General features: G+C 39.9%; 1 protein-coding gene across 1 annotated transcript in view; it reads right to left on the bottom strand.

The window, feature by feature from the left end:
* LOC121378044 (potassium voltage-gated channel subfamily KQT member 1-like) overlaps positions 1 to 18,814 on the bottom strand; it is a 199,338-nt gene that overhangs the window by 23,308 nt on the left and 157,216 nt on the right. Inside the window, exons 5-6 of the mRNA XM_041506141.1 lie at positions 5,231 to 5,341; positions 3,139 to 3,323 (exon numbers count right to left, since the gene is read on the bottom strand). Coding sequence (XP_041362075.1) covers positions 3,139 to 3,323; positions 5,231 to 5,341 — 296 coding nt within the window. The remainder of the gene's footprint in view (positions 1 to 3,138; positions 3,324 to 5,230; positions 5,342 to 18,814) is intronic.

The following is an 18,814-nucleotide window of genomic DNA, read 5'->3' on the forward strand; positions in this document are numbered from 1 at the left end:
TAGTCCAAAAATCTTATGCTTGGATCAGACTGCCAACTGCCAGCACAAAGTAGGTCAACTCGACGGTTGTTTTGTAATATCTCCTAACTCTAGACTTACGACGGGTTACGCTGGGATTAACGACTAATGGGTTATACGACGAGAAGTGCGAGTCAGGCAGTCGTAGAAGTCGTGACAGCAGAAAGTTGGCCATGTATATATATATATATCGTGATATATAGAAAGTTGGCCATATATATATATATATATATATATATATATATATATATATATATATATATATATATATATATATATCCCAACACTGTTTTTCTCCCAGTTAAAATTGTGAATTCCATAGCTTTATACCTCAACACCCCACCCCCCCCCCCCCCTCCCCCGCGTTTGATTCATCCTCCGGGAAATTTGTGTGGTATGCCTAGGACAAATGTGCTTGAACCTTCGGTCGATGTAAGCACTTGTTGAATGGTTGATTTATTGATTGGTCAATAGCGGCGTATTTGGTTGTAAGAGTGTAATATGTGACCATGCTTGAATAACAGCAATTCCTTTTCTTTCTAAATAATTATAATTTCCCGACATTTCGTATCTCGTGGGATATGAAATAAGCTTCCACTGACCCGAGGCTCAAGAGGTCATATTTTAGAACTCTTGCCCCCCCCCCCCCGCCCCCATCCCATTTCCCATCCCACCACCCCTTCGAAAATCCTAGGTCCGCTCTGGCATCAATATAAACTTTTAATATTCATTATTGATAGCAATCAAGATTATGACTTTGTCAAAACTACAAAAATTATGTTCGGTGTTTTGTCTCTATATTTCTGACGTCATCAGAAGAAGTCTCAACATAACAACAAAGACGTTCGTTGTGTTTAACGACACCACTAGAGCACACTGATTGATTAATCATCAGGCCAGTAGTTATCAGAGGAAACCTGCTACATTTTTTCCTAATGCAGCAAGGGATCTTTTATATGCACTTTCCCCACAGACAGGAAAGCATATACCACGGCCTTTGACCAGTTGTTGCGCACTGGTTGGAACGAGAAAACCCCCCAATCATTTGAATGGATCCCCCGAGGTGGTTCGATCCTGCGAGCACTCAGACTACTAAGATAAACCCCGCCCCTAACAACAAAGAGTTCATGCGTAAAAGTAAAGAGTTCAAATAAAATACGCTGACTGATAGCATAAATAGTTTCAAGACTGGTATTTCAAAGGCAGTGGTATGTGCTGTCCCGTCTGTGAAATGATACACATAAAATATTCCTTGCTACTAAATGATTTGGGTTTTTTTAGCAGATTTTCCTCTCTAAGACTAATTCAGAATTACCAAATATTTGACATCCAATAGCTGATAAATCAATGTGCTCTAGTGGGGTCGTAAAACAAAACAAACTTTTATCTGTTAATTTTTTTTCAGTCGTATTTAGTTTTTTTCCAGTCGTATTTTGATTATTGAAATAATCATTTGAGGATATCTTCTACAATTATATGGATGTTAATGTCATTGTTGATTGTAAGTTCAGTGCTTGTGACACTAGTTGGGGAGAACAATTTGTGAGAATATTTCACACAGCTATATCACGCAGGAGATCGATTTCAAGACATCTAATTGGATGCACTATGGTGAATATCTCGTCCCCAAAGTCACTCTGACCAATGAAATGAGATATAATTTACCTGTAGAAGCGCGAATGCGCCGCAGACAAGTTGTAGTCGTAAAATACGACCGGCCTCGGTTAAGCCATTGGACATAAGGCTGGTAGGTACAGGGTTCGCAGCCCGTTAGCGGCTCCCACCCAGAGCGAGTTTTAAGGACACAGTGAGTGGGTGTAAGGCCACTACGCCCTCTTCTCACTCACTAATCACTAACCAACTAACAACTAACCCACTGTCCTAGACAGACAGCCCAGATAGCTGACGTGTGGGCCCAGGACAGCGTGCTTGAAACTTAATTGGATAAAAGCACGAAATTAAATGAAATGAAATATAAAATATATTTAAATGTTTTTAAAACCTATTTTCACAGATGTAATTAAATAGAATACATACTTTTCCCCACAGTTAAATTCCATTTATCTTACGTTTAAAATCGTTTTCAACGCACTCTCGCTCGTTAGGTACGTTTTAAACCAATTCGTAATAAGATACCGTTAATTGGTATATAACGACCACTGATACACTATTCTCAATTTCACTCAAATATAGAGGGGGAGGGGGAGGGAAGGGGGGGGGGGGGTTGAAAGTAATAAAGAACGATTAACACGATGAATGTAAAATCTAAACCACAATATAGGCTTATAATTAGCTGCTATGCTGCTTTTTCAGTTCGGTATTGTTTTACTAATCTAGTAATAGTATTTTCGTACCTTGACATTTTAAAGAAGTGCATACTAAAGAGCAAAGATACACTTCAGTGTTCTCGCTGGTCACGTGTGGGGTCAGAACGTAGCCCAGTGGTAAAGGAAGGAAGGAAATATTTTATTTAACGACGCACTCAACACATTTTATTTACGATTATATGGCATCAGATATGGTTAAGGACCACACAAACATTGAAAGAGGAAACCCGCTGTCGCCACTTCATGGGCTACTCGTTTCGATTAGCAGCAAGAGATCTTTTATATGCACCATCCCACTGACAGGATAGTACATACCACGGTTTTTGTTACACCAGTTGTGGATCAATGGCTGGGACGAGAAATAGCCTAATGGGTCCACCGACGGGGATCGATCCTAGACCGACCGCGCATCAAGCGAACGCTTTACCACTGGGCTACGTCCCGCCCCCAGTGGTAAACCGTTCGCCGGATACACAGTCGGTATAGGATCGATCCCCATCGTTGGGCCAGTTGGGTTATTTTCCGTTCTAGCCAGTGCACCACGAATGATATACCAAAGGTCGTGGTATGTACTATCCTGTCTGTGCATATAAAACATCCCCCTGCTACTAATGGGAAAATGTAGTCGGTTTTCTTTTTTAGATAATATTATGCCAGAATTACCAAATGTTTGACATGCAATACTTATTATCGCTGATCAGTATAAATCAATGAGCTCTAGTGGTGTCGTTAAACAAAATATTTTTTTTTATTTTAGATAAAGTTGTACATGCATATATTTATCGAGACTCACAATGTTGGACTGGGGCACGGCACCATGTGAGGTTTCCACGTAGCAACGGACATAGAATGTTCGTCAGCGGCGTAACATCGCCACAGACACTGTATAAGCTGCGCAGCAGGGATGCGCCGTCGGTTGAGATGTTTCTGGCGTTGTTGTTGCTGAACTTTCAAGGCAAATCCCGAACCAAGGATGCCCTAAAAAGTGGAATATTATAAATAGTTAGAGTATTTGTAATGCGAAGATGAGTTTCTTGATAGGCTTAATCAAACATCATTTGCTCACCAAAGAATGCCCTAAAAAGTGGAATATTATAAATAGTGTGATTATTTGTAACACGAAAACAAATTTCTTTATTTGCTTCACCAAAAGTCATTTGCACTCCAAGGATGCCCTAAAAAGTGGATAATTATAAATACTGTGATTATTTGTAACATTTCTAGACCATCTCGGATCCGCCAGTAAAAGCGAAGTTAAAAGTATCAATTTTAGCAGTTTCTAGTGTTATATTAAAATACTTTATTTTGTAGAAAACCTTAATATAAATATAAAATATATCAAAGAACATCACGTATAAATACATTATATATGTTATGCTATTTAAACGTTTATAAGTATTAAATCTGCTTGTTTGTATTTTCATATAAAAAATACGCCTAACCCACCCCACCCCACCCCATATCAGAAAGGAAAACAAAAACACACACATACATGCACCCCCCCCCCCCCCCCGCCCCCTAAAAAAGTAATAATAATAATAACATATACTGAAAGATGTTATGGCACAATTTAGTCTTCTATATTCTAAAATTACCGCAACGGACCAAAATTACCGCAACGGACCAAAATTACCGCAAAGAACCAAAATGGTTACTTGTTCTGTTGTATGATTTGACAAAATGGCCTTCGGAGTTTTACAATGCTAGATACAGTCTGACTCCAGTGGCACAAACTAATGCTAATAGAGCCCTTGGGGGAAATTTAGGGTTCTTTAACATTTTCGGGCTACCTATTGCCTTCATTTGCGCTAGTTTGACGTCAACTTTAGGTGTTAAGTGCACACCGAAACAGCACATGTCGCTACAACCAAAAGGTTGGGGTCGGATTTTGTGTGACTTTCGTAGCTGTTTCCGTGTCTGTTTTTGAAGCTATCTTTGTTTTGCCGGCTTGTAAAGTAATGTGTTTTACCATGCTAGCTTCCGGTTTAAGTGCAACACGGTACTCTGTCTTTGCAGTACCGTGCCTCATGTCGTTACTGATGTAACAGGTTAATATTTTGCGGTATAACAAATAGATCTTCATTAAACATATTAATAATTTAAATATACAGAAATGTGTAACCGTGTGTTTCAAATTACATTCAGTACACACATACCATTTTAAAACACTGTTGGCATAGCTTTATTCTGTCAGGGTATACTTGTGCAGGCTTTCTTTGTGTTTTTGCTTTTTCTGATTTCCTGAGCTTGGGTTGTGCTCACTGACAACACAGTTCTTGCTCACTGACAACTCAGTCCTTGCTTCTGACAACTCAGTTCTTGCTGCTCACCGACAACTCAGTTATTGCTGCTCACGGACAACTCAGTTCTTGCTCACTGACAACTCAGTTCTTGCTTCTGACAACTCAGTTCTTGCTGCTCACTGACAACTCAGTTCTTGCTGCTCACTGACAACTCAGTTCTTGCTGCTCACTGACAACTCAGTTCTTGCTGCTCACTGATAACTTAGTTCTTGCTCACTGACAACTCAGTTCTTACTTACTGACAACAGCTATGCATGTGGTATGAAACCCATTTATATCACAGCAAAATAAGACGGTGCTCTGGCATACCGGTATATGTGTGTGTGTGTGTGTGTGTGTGTGTGGGGGGGGGGGGGGGGGGACTCCATTTTATGTGGTCAACATATTTTTTTTATCGAATACGAATGTGTTTTTTGGATGTTGTTGACGATGGGTTTTGGTGTTTCATTTTGTTTTTTGACGTATTATTTTTTTGTGATAGGAGGTTATCTTGTGATAGGAGGGGGCACTATCTTCAGTCAAAGAGATCGAAATTCGCGGTCCATTGTGCTAGGGTACGACAAGAATTTCGGTCCTACTTACTGCAGGAAGAGCGAAGAAGGATATACAGATAATCTGTGCCACCGAGGCTATGACTTTTCCTCCCCAGGTGGTGGGCACCACATCACCATAGCCAACTGTGCATAATGTGACCTGGAATATACAAAACATACAATATGTTATACTTAATATAATATATCTTATAATTATTGATTTAAGAAGGGAAAGAAGAAGAAGAAACAAGCCAGATGTTCTAAAAAAAAATCATAATGCAGAATTGTAGCTACTAATATCATCTTCACGAACAATACCACTACCACCACCAATATCATCACCGTCATCATCATCATCATCATCATCATCATCATCATCATCACTGTTATTGTCGTCATAACTATTATCATATTTCATCACCATCAACATCAAAACAACTACCCTCTTGTTCATCATGATATCAGCATCATCATCATCAATATCATCAATATCATCATCATCATCATCATCATCATCACTATCATTACCACCATCATCAACATCATCATCATTATAAGCATCATCACCACCATCATCATCATCATCATCATCATCATCATCATCATCATCATCATCATCATCATCACCATCATCATCATCACCACCATCATCATCACCATCATCATCATCACCACCATCATCATCATCATCATCATCATCATCATCATCATCATCATCATCATCATCATCACCCATCATCATCATCATCATCACCATCATCATCATCATCATCATCACCATCATCATCATCATCATCATCATCATCATCATCATCATCATCACCACCATCATCATCATCATCATCATCACCATCATCATCATCATCACCACATCATCATCACCATCATCATCACCATCATCATCATCATCATCATCATCATCATCATCATCACCACCCCCATCATCATCATCATCATCATCACATCATCATCATCACCACCATCATCATCATCATCATCATCATCACCATCATCATCATCATCATCATCATCATCATCATCATCATCATCATCATCATCATCATCATCATCATCATCATCATCATCATCATCACCATCATCATCATCATCATCATCATCACCATCATCATCATCATCATCATCATCACCATCATCATCATCATCATCATCATCATCACCATCATTATAATCATCATCATCATCACCATCATCATCATCATCATCATCATCATCATCATCATCACCATCATCATCATCATCATCATCACCATCACCATCATCATCATCATCATCATCATCATCATCATCATCATCACCATCATCATCATCACCATCATCATCATCATCATCATCATCATCATCATCATCATCATCATCCATCATCATCACCATCATCATCATCATCACCACATCACCATCATCACCATCATCATCACCATCATCATCACCATCATCATCATCATCATCATCATCATCATCATCATCATCATCATCACCATCATCATCATCACCATCATATACATCATCATCATCACCCACCACCATCATTATAATCATCATCATCATCACACCACCATCACCACCACCATCATTATAAACATCATCATCATCACCACCACCATCATCACCATCATCATCATCATCATCATCATCATCATCATCATCATTTTAGTTTCTTTGTAACCCTAATATCTGACAGATCTGGCCCCGTGCTTATAAACCTTAAAGTCTAGACTTTAATAAAGTCCAGATTTTAACGTCATGGCAGCGCCATTCAAATAGCATTACGTTAAAGTCTGGACTTTATTAAAGTCTAGACTTTAAGTTTTATAAGCACGGGCCCTGGGGGATACTATTTATTTTATTCAACAACTGGTGTACACTGAAAATCAAACCTTCCTGTGCCCATCCTATGCACTCATTTCTTGGACTTCATTAACAATGTCAATAAAGGCTCCAACACAAATCGAGGCCACAAATCAGTGAACCCCATTACGCCGACTTTTCTTCTCTAACTAACTAGAGCAGCTTGGCTGAACCTTAATTAGGTATAAATTTGAAGAAAAAGATACCAGCTGAATTACACTTCAAATGGAAAGATCAAATGTCGTGTTCAGGAGCCCGAGTGCTCGCGGACTATTTACAGACGTCTTCTATCGCATCACATTCATCTAACGTTAGGCGCAAAAAACCAGTCTAACGATAGTCAGCGATCACTCGCCCTCCTGAACATTTCTCAGATCTGTTAGTTTCGTGCATAATTTATGAGACTGGGCCCAGATAGTCGATGCCATCTTATCGCTACGAAATCGTAAAATCATGGTAAGCTATGACGTCACTATGGCGTGTGCTATAGTGGTGACGCCATAGCATATGATGGATTTACGACTGCGTAGCGCCAAGACAGCTTCGAGCATATGGGCCCTGGTTTTATTCTAAGCATATGTGCACGAAACTGAAATATAATGAACGAACCCCAAAGACGACTGCCACTCAAGTTCACGTTCATGCAAGCTGTCCAAAACACATGATTAAGCAATCTGTAATGTTGTTAGTGAGGGAGATTCGTTTCATTTGAACTAAGGGTAGTTCTTAAACACAAGTAAGGTATACGCACGCTGCTCCTGGCACACAATCATCTATCTGGACTGTTCGGAACAAGGATTAATTGCTAACTAGTTTGTGTGTGTCTTTGTGTGTTAGTGCGTTTGAGAAAGGAAGAGAGAGATGGAGAGAGAGAGAGAGAGAGAGAGAGAGAGAGAGAGAGAGAGAGAGAGAGAGAGAGAGAGAGAGAGAGAGAGAGAGAGAGACGAAGGGAGAGGGAGTGTGTGAGTGTGTGTGTGTGAGAGCGAAGAGAGAGAGAAAGTGTGAGAGCGAGAGAGAGAGAGAGAGAGAGAGAGAGAGAGAGACAGAGAGAGAGAGAGAGAGAGAGAGAGAGAGAGAGAGAGAGAGAGAGAGAGAGAGAGAGAGAGAGAGAGAGAGAGATGAAGGAAAGGAGAGAGATGGATATAAATGAGGAGAGGAAGGAAGGGAGAGAGAGAGAGAGAGAGAGAGAGAGAGAGAGAGAGAGAGAGAGAGAGAGAGAGAGAGAGAGAGAGAGAGAGAGAGAAAGAGAGAGAGAGAGAGAGAGAGAGAGAGAGAGAGCGAGAGCGAGAGAGAGCGAGAGAGAGAGAGAGAGAGAGAGAGAGAGAGAGAGAGAGAGAGAGAGAGAGAGAGAGAGAGAGAGAGAGAGAGAGAGAGAGGCAGAAGGAAGGGATTAAGTGAAGAAAGAAAGAGATGAACAGAAGGAAAATGTAATGATAGATTCTCTCTCTCGTTTTTCACTTAATGCCACAAAACTATGTCGTTTGTGGGATTCTGTTTGGTACAGTACAACCTATGGGCAGATAAGGTGATTAGTGAAATAAATTACAAGAGTAGAAACAACGCACGTGCTACTGACAACTGTCGGATTGTTACATTAAGTCTGTTTCAACCAGTGCTTTTTTTTCGTCTATACTTTCCCCCACAAGGGAGATATTTTTCCACGGTTTCTTTCGACGGAATTGCATCAAATGTTTTCCAAAACATCGCGTCAAATCGAGGTGGTGCGTAATTAATCAGCGGAAATTCCCACGGGAAGACAAAATGGCGACAAATGTATGACGGAGAACGAGGTTCGGTTGATTGCAGTGAAATACAGCAACAAATCGGGAAGTTAATCACGTTTCCATGAAATATACGACTGGAAATGTATTTCCGATTAGGATGGAGTTTTCTAATGCATTTGTATACTGACGTGTTTCTATTTTGTTTTATAGATGTGGTGACGGGGAAAGAAACCCCACACAAACGACTTTGGTTTCTAGAAGCAAAGAAAGAAAGAAAGAAAGAAATGTTTTATTTAACGACGCACGCAACACATTTTAGTTTACGATTATATGGCGTCAGACATATGGTTAAGGACCACACAGATTTTGAGAGGAAACCCGCTGTCGCCCCTATATGGGCTACTCTTCCGATTAGCAGCAAGGGATCTTTTATTTGCGCTTCCCACAGGCAGGATAGCACAAACCATGGCCTTTGTTGAACCAGTTATGGATCACTGGTCGGTGCAAGTGGTTTACACCTATCCATTGAGCCTTGCGGAGCACTCACTCAGGGTTTGGAGTCGGTATCTGGATTAAAAATCCCATGCCTCGACTGGGATCCGAACCCAGTACCTACCAGCCTGTAGACCGATGGCCTACCACGACGCCACCGAGGCCGGTGTTTCGAGAAGCATTCACTCACATAAACTATAATATTAATATTTGTTTCTGTATAGAGTAAAAAAAACAAAAACAGGCTTTGAAAATCAGCAAAATCAATCAATCAATCAATCAATCAAACAAAGCATCAAACAAACAAATAAACTAATAAACGTAATTATAATTTATTATACAAATTTTACTGCTGTGGTATGTGCTGTCCTGACTGTCGGAAAGTGCATATAAAAGACCCCTTGTTGAATTAGCAAAACATGTAGTGGGTTTTCTTTGATGACTACGTAACCCAGTGGTAAAGCGTTCGCTTGATGCGCGGTCGTTCTAGGATCGATCCCCATGGCTAGTCTCATTGGGCTATTTTTTGTTCCAGCACGACTGGTATACCAAAGGTCGTGGTATGTGCTATCCTATCTGTGGGATGGTGCATATACACGATCTCTTGCTACTAATGAAAAACAAATGTAGCGGGTTTCCTCTCTAAGACTATATGTCAGAATTACCAAATGTCTGACATCCAATGGACGATGATTAATTCATGAATGTGCTCTAGTGGTGTCTAATTTAATTTACTGCTGTAACAGATAAACCAACCACCACGGAGAATCAATATGAGAATGCTGGCTCTCTACGAAAGGAGCTAATAGGGACATTCCCACTAACGCCACCGCAGCACGAAAAACACGTCAAAAGCAAATACTAGTAGTTTATTCAAATTATCAGTACTACGACTGGTATATCAAAAGGCCGTGATATATGCTTTCTTGTCTGTGGGATGGTGCATATAACAGATCCCTTGCTACTAATGCAACTTTGCTGTCCTGGACGGAGGAGCCGGTCGAGGCCGGCTCCTCCGTCCAGGACAGCCGTGCGCTACAACAACTTGTTCTGAATGTGCACGTTAAACATTCTGACCTGACCTGACTAAAGGAAAAATGTAGCTGGTTTCCTCTCTAAGACTATATGTCCAAAAGTACCAAACATTTTACATCCAATAGCCGATGATTAATAAATCAATGTGCTCTAGTGGTGTCGTTAATTAAAACAAACTCTTTAACTTTCAAATTATCAATCAAAGAGACAGAGACGCATATCAAAATAACATACCAAAATAAAATCTCCACAGTGTGTGTTGGGCTTTAGTGTGCCGATTAAACAGGTGATATATGCATGCTTATTTACAACAGTGTATATTGGGCTTTAGTGCATTTCGCAAAAAAAATAATGTCGTCTGCGATATGCAGTTTCCCGCCAGATTATTTTTGTCCTGCACCATTAAACTAATAACAAGAACACATCAAATCGCAGTGAACAGGCAATCCAATTCGATGACTCGACACACATTTCGCCATATCTAAACTCCCTCCAGCACAGAAGTACACTGGGCCATCACCGCCCATCCCCCCCCCCCCCCCACACACACACACACGCCGCCATCATTATCCTCATCCCCCCAACTCTTACTGACATCCGGGTCAAGATGAAGATGTGTTCGTGATAAGTAGGCTGATTGATCAAACTCTCGATCGCTTTTCATGGCCCAGAGCGTGCTCGCGTAATTGATTGGCTGTCTCAGTCAGATGATTGGGCTGGGGGGAGGGGAGGGGGATGTAACCGAGGGGAAGGTGAGCAGACGAGAAGTTCGATAAACCCGCCATTTCTACTTAGAAGCGTTATCGGGTACTACTGTAGAACACGGACGTATCACAAAATCATTATCTGTGAATTTGGTGTAACAAAGGCCGTGGTATGTACTATCATGTCTGTGGGATGATGCATATAAAAGATCCCTTGCTGCTAATCCCTTGCTGGCCCATGAAGTGGCGACAGCGGCTTTCCTCTCTCAATATCTGTGTGCTCCTTAACCACATGTCTGACGCCATATAACCGAAAATAAAATGTGTCGAGTACGTCGTTAAATAAAACATTTCCTTCCTTCATTTCTGTGATTATCAGTAGCAGTGATTTCATATGGGCCAGTTTAATGCGTGCCACGCCCGCGCCACGTCAGAAGCCGCGTATACGAAAAATGGCCCTAAAAGTGGGGAAGATGTAATATGAACGTATATGGTGTTTCTGGACAAATAAGCCAGGTTACGTGTTCCTTTGTTGTACTGTATATGCACAGCAGTTACCATTTATTGATTTTACATCCTGATTTCAAAGAACAATCCTTGTTCCTTTACGAAACATCAGTTTTAATTTACAGAAACAGAGATACACGATGAGATAAATCTGTATCACGATGAAATGTCACGCGAATATATCTGCTCACAGACTAATTTTCCTCTCTCTCTCTCTCTCTCTCTCTCTCTCTCTCTCTCTCTCTCTCTCTCTCTCTCTCTCTCTCTCTCTCTCTCTCTCTCTCTCTGGCTGTCTGTCTATCGATATATAGCTCTGTCTCTCTTTGTCTCTGTCTCTGTCTCTCTCTCTCTCTCTCTCTCTCTCTCTCTCTCTCTCCTCTCTCTCTCTCTCTATCTCTCTCTCTCTCTCTCTATCTATCTCTATCTCTCTCTCTATGTCTGTCTGTCTGTCTGTCTCTCTCTCTGTCTGTCTGTCTGTCTGTCGATATATAGCTCTGTCTCTCTGTCTGTCTCTCTGTCTCTGTTTCTCTCTCTCTCTCTCTCTCTCTCTCTCTCTCTCTCTCTCTCTCTCTCTCTCTCTCTCTCTCTCTCTCTCTGTGTGTGTGTGTGTGTGTGTCTCACTATCTCTCTCTCGCTATATATATATATATATATCCTTCTTTTGTCTGTCTCTGGTATTTCAAAATCTGTGGTATGTGTTGTCCTGTCTCTGAGAAATACATGAGAAAGATCACTTGCTGGTAATAGAAAAACAAAATGTAAAGTTTCCTCTGAACACTGAACGTGTCCGAATTAACAAATGTTTTTCAGCCAATAGCTGGCGATTGATTAATCAATGTGTTCTAGTGGTAAACGAAACACACATTTTTATATGTCTTTTACGAGAGCCATGCGTGGAATCCTTATGGTAGCACTATACCAATTAATTTCCGGCTGGGACGAAGTTCGAGGTGCACCGAACTTTTGATAGAGAAGTTAACACCACAAGTCCTGTGATTGGTTATAAATGTGAGTGGGTTGGTTGTAAAAAAATTTAGTTTCATCTGGGCTAAAAATGTATACAATTTTAATTCATCTAGTACCACTGTGTCAAGTAGCCTTGTGCTTGGAACATGTATGGGGTACATGTAAAAAAAAGTACTAACATTTTGTGCGAAACTAGGGGTGTTGTAAAAACATCTGGTTATACCGAAAATGAGCCATGAAAGGTACCATTTTCTGCAGTTCCTACTTTGAGGTAGGGGTTGTAGTACTGATATTTATGGGTCATAGTTTGGTTGATATATTGCATATAGTGTTTTTAAACACAAACGTTAACATGGTCGCCTATGGGATTTGAATTGGTATAGTCCAACCTTTTAGCTGGTGCTAATAATAAATAGGTCAGCTTTACGGGGGTCATTTGTTTACTATAGAAAACTGACTCTTTTGCCGAAGAAAAGTGACCAGGGGATCAATATTCAACGGGGGTCAAATATCGCGTTACACCGGCGTACACCAAATACTCTCTCACTTACCACTAATAGCTAACCACCAATCCTCTTTCTGTTTTATGCTTATTTTCGTGCTAAACTCAAAAAAAGGTTCAAGCACGATGGCATGGGCACACACACCTCAGTTATCTGGGCTGTCTGTCCAGGACAGAGGGTTAGTGAGAGTCAGTCTAGTGACCTTTCACCAAACCATTGAGTCATTAATAATAATAATGATAATAATAATAATAATTATTATTATTATTATAATAATGATGATAATAATGATGATGATAATGATGATGATGATGATAATAATAATAATAATTATTATTACTATATTCTCTTCTCTCCCCCCCCCTTCCTTTTGGGGGTGGGGTGGGGGGGGGGCATCATTCATTTAGATGTGTTGTGACACCATAGGTGTTGCTTTCGAGACATTTCAACATTTCAAAAGTCAAAGTTTATTTTGTTTAACGACACTACCAGAGCACATCGATTTATTAATCATTTACTACTGGATGTCAAACATGATATAATCCTAACGTGTACTCTTAGAGGAAACCCGCTACATTCCATTTTGTCCCATTAATAGTAAAGGCGCTTTCATATGCAGACAGAACAGCACGTACCACATCATTTAGTTTACCAGTTGTGGGCTGGTTGGGATGGGGGAAAACCCAGTCAGAAAATGGATGCGCCAAGAAGGTTCGATCCTGCGACCCAAACACCTCAGGCGTGCGCTCTATCGACTAATCTAGATCCCGCCCCTTTACTATTCCAGAATGATAATTATTTATTCAAACGTGTATTTTTTTTTTCACTGACAAAACTTCATGATCAAAAAGGGGGCGGGACGTAACTCAGTGGTAAAGCGCTCACTTGATGTGGATCGATCCCGTCGGTGGGCCCATTGGGCTATTTCTCGTTTCAGCCAGTGCACCACGACTGGTATATAAAATGCCGTGGTATGTGCTATCCTGTCTGTCGGATGGTGCATATAGAAGATCCCTTGCTACTAATGGGAAAATGAAGCGAGTATATTAACACAGTTTATAGTATCTGGACAAAAAAAAAAAAAGGTACCCTAAGTGTTTGGGTTTTTTTTATTTTTTATAAATCGCCAAGATACAGAACCAAATGCTTTTTCGAAATCTACTAGCAAAAGTAGTGCCAAATGTTGTTTCGACTAGTATAATGCATCAAATCATAAAGTAATCATGTATTTTCGGATATACATTTTACAGACAAAAAACCCTTTTGATTTTCATATATATTAGTTTATCCAATTTTTTTTTTTTTTATTCTAGATATTAACTATGTATATACTCTGATATAAAGTTTTAAGTAGTATTGAAAAGCGAAATTGGTCTCCAATTTTGTACGTCAATATTACCAAATTATCAACACTGTAGCGGGTTTCCTCTCTATGCCAAAATGACCTAATGTTTGACATTTAATAGCCGATGATTAATAAATCAATGTCCTCTAGTGTTGTAGTTAAACAAAAGAAACTTTTTTCCCAACGTGTATTTTTTTTTCACTGACAAAATTTCAGAATCAAAATCATAATTGTTACCACGTTAACCCACTACCCCGCCTTTGTCCTGTACCGCGATGCGATCATGATTACGAATGACGTTGTTGATGCGCGCGGAGCTTGATCGATTGGCACTCCGGGGATGTTCCGGTGCCATACACATGACCAAAGCAGTTGTAGCACGGCCAGGCGAAAAGATTAACGACATTTCAAGACTGCTAATTTGCAATAAATCAACAGTCAATTGGTAGAAAATAGATTGTCCAGAAACCCGCATTCAGTCTGGCCAAGCGGAGGAAATCCGATTTGAACGAATTGGCATGTTAAAATCTATCAATATCCATCCAGAGACAGAAATCTGATTTGAACGAATTGGCATGTTAAAATCTATCAATATCATCAAGCGGTAGTAGAAATCCGATTTGAACGAATTGTCATATTAAAATATATCAATATCATCAAGCGGTAGAAATTTATTTGAAATCTACCAATATCATCAAGCGGTAGAAATCCGATTTGAACAAATTGGCATGTTAAAATCTATCAATATCATCCAGAGGCAGATATCTGATTTGAACGAATTGGCATGTTAAAATCTATCAATATCATCAAGCGGTAGAAATCCGATTTGAACGAATTGACATGTTAAAATCTATCAATATCATCAACCGGTAGAAATCCAATTTGAACGAATTGTCATGTTAAAATCTATCAATATCACCAATGGGTAACAATGTGATTTGAACGAATTGGCATGTTAAAATTTATCAATATCAGGGGGTAGAAATCCGGTTTGAACGATTTAGCATGCTAAAATCTATCAATATCATTAAGGGGTAGAAATCTGATTTGAAAAAATTGTCATGTTAAAATCTATCAATATCATCAAGCGGTAGAAACCTGCTTTGAACGAATTGTCATGTTAAAATCTATCAATATCATTAAGAGGCACAAATCTGATTTGAACAACTTGGCATGTTAAAATCTATCAATATCATGAAGGGGTAGAAACCTGCTTTGAACGAATTGTCATGTTAAAATCTATCAATATCATTAAGAGGTAGAAATCTGATTTGAACAACTTGGCATGTTAAAATCTATCAATATCATGAAGGGGTAGAAACCTGCTTTGAACGAATTGTCATGTTAAAATCTATCAACATCATGAAGAGGTAGAAATCTGATTTGAACAACTTGGCATGTTAAAATCTATCAACATCATCAAGAGGTAGAAATCTGATTTGAACAACTTGGCATGTTAAAATCTATCAATATCATCAAGAGGTAGAAACCTGCTTTGAACGAATTGTGTGTAACAGATACCCAGGGAAGATAAGACCACCAATCATTTGAATGGATCAACCGAGTGTTCTTACGCGTCACAGACGAGTCAATTTCAGGTTAACTTGTACGTCACAGACGAGTCAATTTCAGGTTAACTTGTACGTCACAGAGTGGTCGATTTGGACCGTGTTTTTTTGTTTTCATTGGATGGATTGGATGGGGCTGTGCTTATAAAACGTTTTAGAGTCTAGACGTTACAAGACGTTAAAATACGTCACAAGCATGCAATTTGTATGGCGTTGCCATGGCGATAAAGCGTCAAACTTCATTAGAGGCATGTTAAAATCTATCAATATCATCAAGGGGTAGAAATCTGATTTGAACGAATTGTCATGTTAAAATCTATCAATATCATCAAGGGGTAGAAATCTGATTTGAACGAATTGTTAAAATCTATTAATATCATCAAGAGGTAGAAACCTGCTTTGAAGGAAATGTCATGTTAAAATCTATCAATATCATTAAGAGGTAGAAATCTAATTTGAACGAATTGGCATGTTAAAATCTATCAATATCATCAAGGGGTAGAAACCTGCTTTGAACGAATTGTCATGTTAAAATCTATCAATATCATTAAGAGGTAGAAATCTAATTTGAACAACTTGGCATGTTAAAATCTATCAATATCATCAAGAGGTAGAAATCTGATTTGAACGAATTGGCATGTTAAAATCTATCAATATCATCAAGGGGTAGAAACCTGCTTTGAACGAATTGTCATGTTAAAATCTATCAATATCATTAAGAGGTAGAAATCTGATTTGAACAACTTGGCATGTTAAAATCTATCAATATCATCAAGCGGTAGAAATCCGATTTGAACGAATTGTCATGTTAAAATCTATCAATATTACCAATGGGTAACAATCTGATTTGAACGAATTGGCATGTTAAAATTTATCAATATCAGGGGGTAGAAATCCGATTTGAACGATTTAGCATGTTAAAATCTATCAATATCACCAAGGGGTAGAAACCTGCTTTGAACGAATTGTGTGTAACAGATACCCAGGGAAGATAAGACCACCAATCATTTGAATGGATCAACCGAGTTTACTTACGCGTCACAGACGAGTCAATTTCAGGTTAACTTGTACGTCACAGAGTGGTCGATTTGGACCGTGTGTTTTGTTTTCATTGGATGGATTGGATGGGGCTGTGCTTATAAAACGTTTTAGAGTCTAGACGTTACAAGACCTTAAAATACGTCACAAGCATGCAATTTGTATGGCGTTGCCATGGCGATAAAGTGTCAAACTTCATTAGAGTCTTGAGTCCAAACTCTAAACGTTTTATAAGCAATAGGTTAGGGTCCATATTTTCGAAGCTATGTAAAGTAAAGTTTGTTTTATTTAACGACGCCTTTAGAGCACATTGATTTTTTATCTTATCATCGGCTATTGGACGTCAAACATATGGTCATTCTGACACGTTTTTTTAGAGGAAACCCGCTGTCGCCACATAGGCTACTCTTTTTACGACAGGCAGCAAGGGATCTTTTATTTGCGCTTGCCACAGGCAGGATAGCACAAACCATGGCCTTTGTTGAACCAGTTATGGATCACTGGTTGGTGCAAGTGGTTTACACCTACCCATTGAGCCTTGCGGAGCACTCACTCAGGGTTTGGAGTCGGTATCTGGATTACAAATCCCATGCCTCGACTGGGATCCGTACCCAGTACCTACCAGCCTGTAGACCGATGGCCTGCCACGACGCCACCGAGGCCGGTCGAAGCTATGTTGACGCTACGAAATCGTAAAACGAAACCCATCCTAGGCTATGACGTCATTATGACGTGTGTTGTAGTGACGCCATAGCCTATGGTCATGGTGGTTTTATGATTTCGTAGCGCTAAGGTAGCTTCGAATACCCTTATTTTAAGAAGCGATCTTAGCGCTAAAATCACCTTAAGTGTACACGTTAACTATGCATTTAACGTGATCTTAGCGCTAAGATCGCTTCACAAAACGGGCTCCTAGTCATAACTTAAATGTAGCCAGTCGTATGCCTTTAAATGATTGTTACACGTAATGCATGTGTTAATAGTACGTGTTGTCGAATAATTGGATGACCGACGGGAATGGGCGCGTTCAGTAGAGACGAACACACCGTAACGCTATGCCTTGCGGATATTCCTCACAAATTGCCGATCTCTGACAGCCACATCTAGCAGATTTTGTGGATTAGCGGATTTTATAACATTTGTTACGATGTGATAAGATAGAAATGTCTACAAGCTCGTACAAAATTAATTTTGACATATTTATGTTGCCACGTCTGCCCTGAATGTGCCACATGCATGCCAATGTTAATGTCCCATTCAGTGTTTTTAGATATCATATATTAACCAATATATATTTTCAACTTGGCACGATGATTAAAACGGTGTGGTCGCGAACAAGCTTCATTCTGTCAAGCCAGTCCTGGGAGAGTGGCAGTCCTCCCCAGGCGGCGCAGGAAGGATGAAGTAGTCTTGTGTTGTTTATCGTCTCCGTCATACATATTCAACGCATTCGTTTACTTTAAAGAAGGACCCTCCTCCTTAGTGTGAACATTGTCAGTGTACACTGACTGTGCGCCACATTTTGGTGGAGTGTAATCATCTGAAGCCGACGAGAAACGAAATATTTGGAAAGCGAACTATATTAGAATCGTTTAAATTTCTATCTGAATTAATCCTCTCTTTCTCGTTATCTCTTCCCTTCCTCATTCCGCCCATTTCTATCTGTTCCTCTCTCCCCCTCCTTCCCTCAATTTTCTCTCTGTCTCACTCTTCTCTCTCTTCCCTCTCTATTCTTCTCTCCTCTTCCCCTCTCTAGCCTTCTCTCTCTCCCCTCTTCTCTCCCTCTTCCTCCCCCCCCCCCCCCTCCCTTCCCTCCTCCCTCCCCCTTCCCCTTTCTTCCCTTTTTCCTCCTCTCCTTCACACTTTTCTTCCCTCCCCAAAAACA

Source organism: Gigantopelta aegis, chromosome 7 (genome assembly GCF_016097555.1).
Source record: "Gigantopelta aegis isolate Gae_Host chromosome 7, Gae_host_genome, whole genome shotgun sequence".
In the NCBI taxonomy this organism is placed as follows: Eukaryota; Metazoa; Mollusca; class Gastropoda; order Neomphalida; family Peltospiridae; genus Gigantopelta; species Gigantopelta aegis.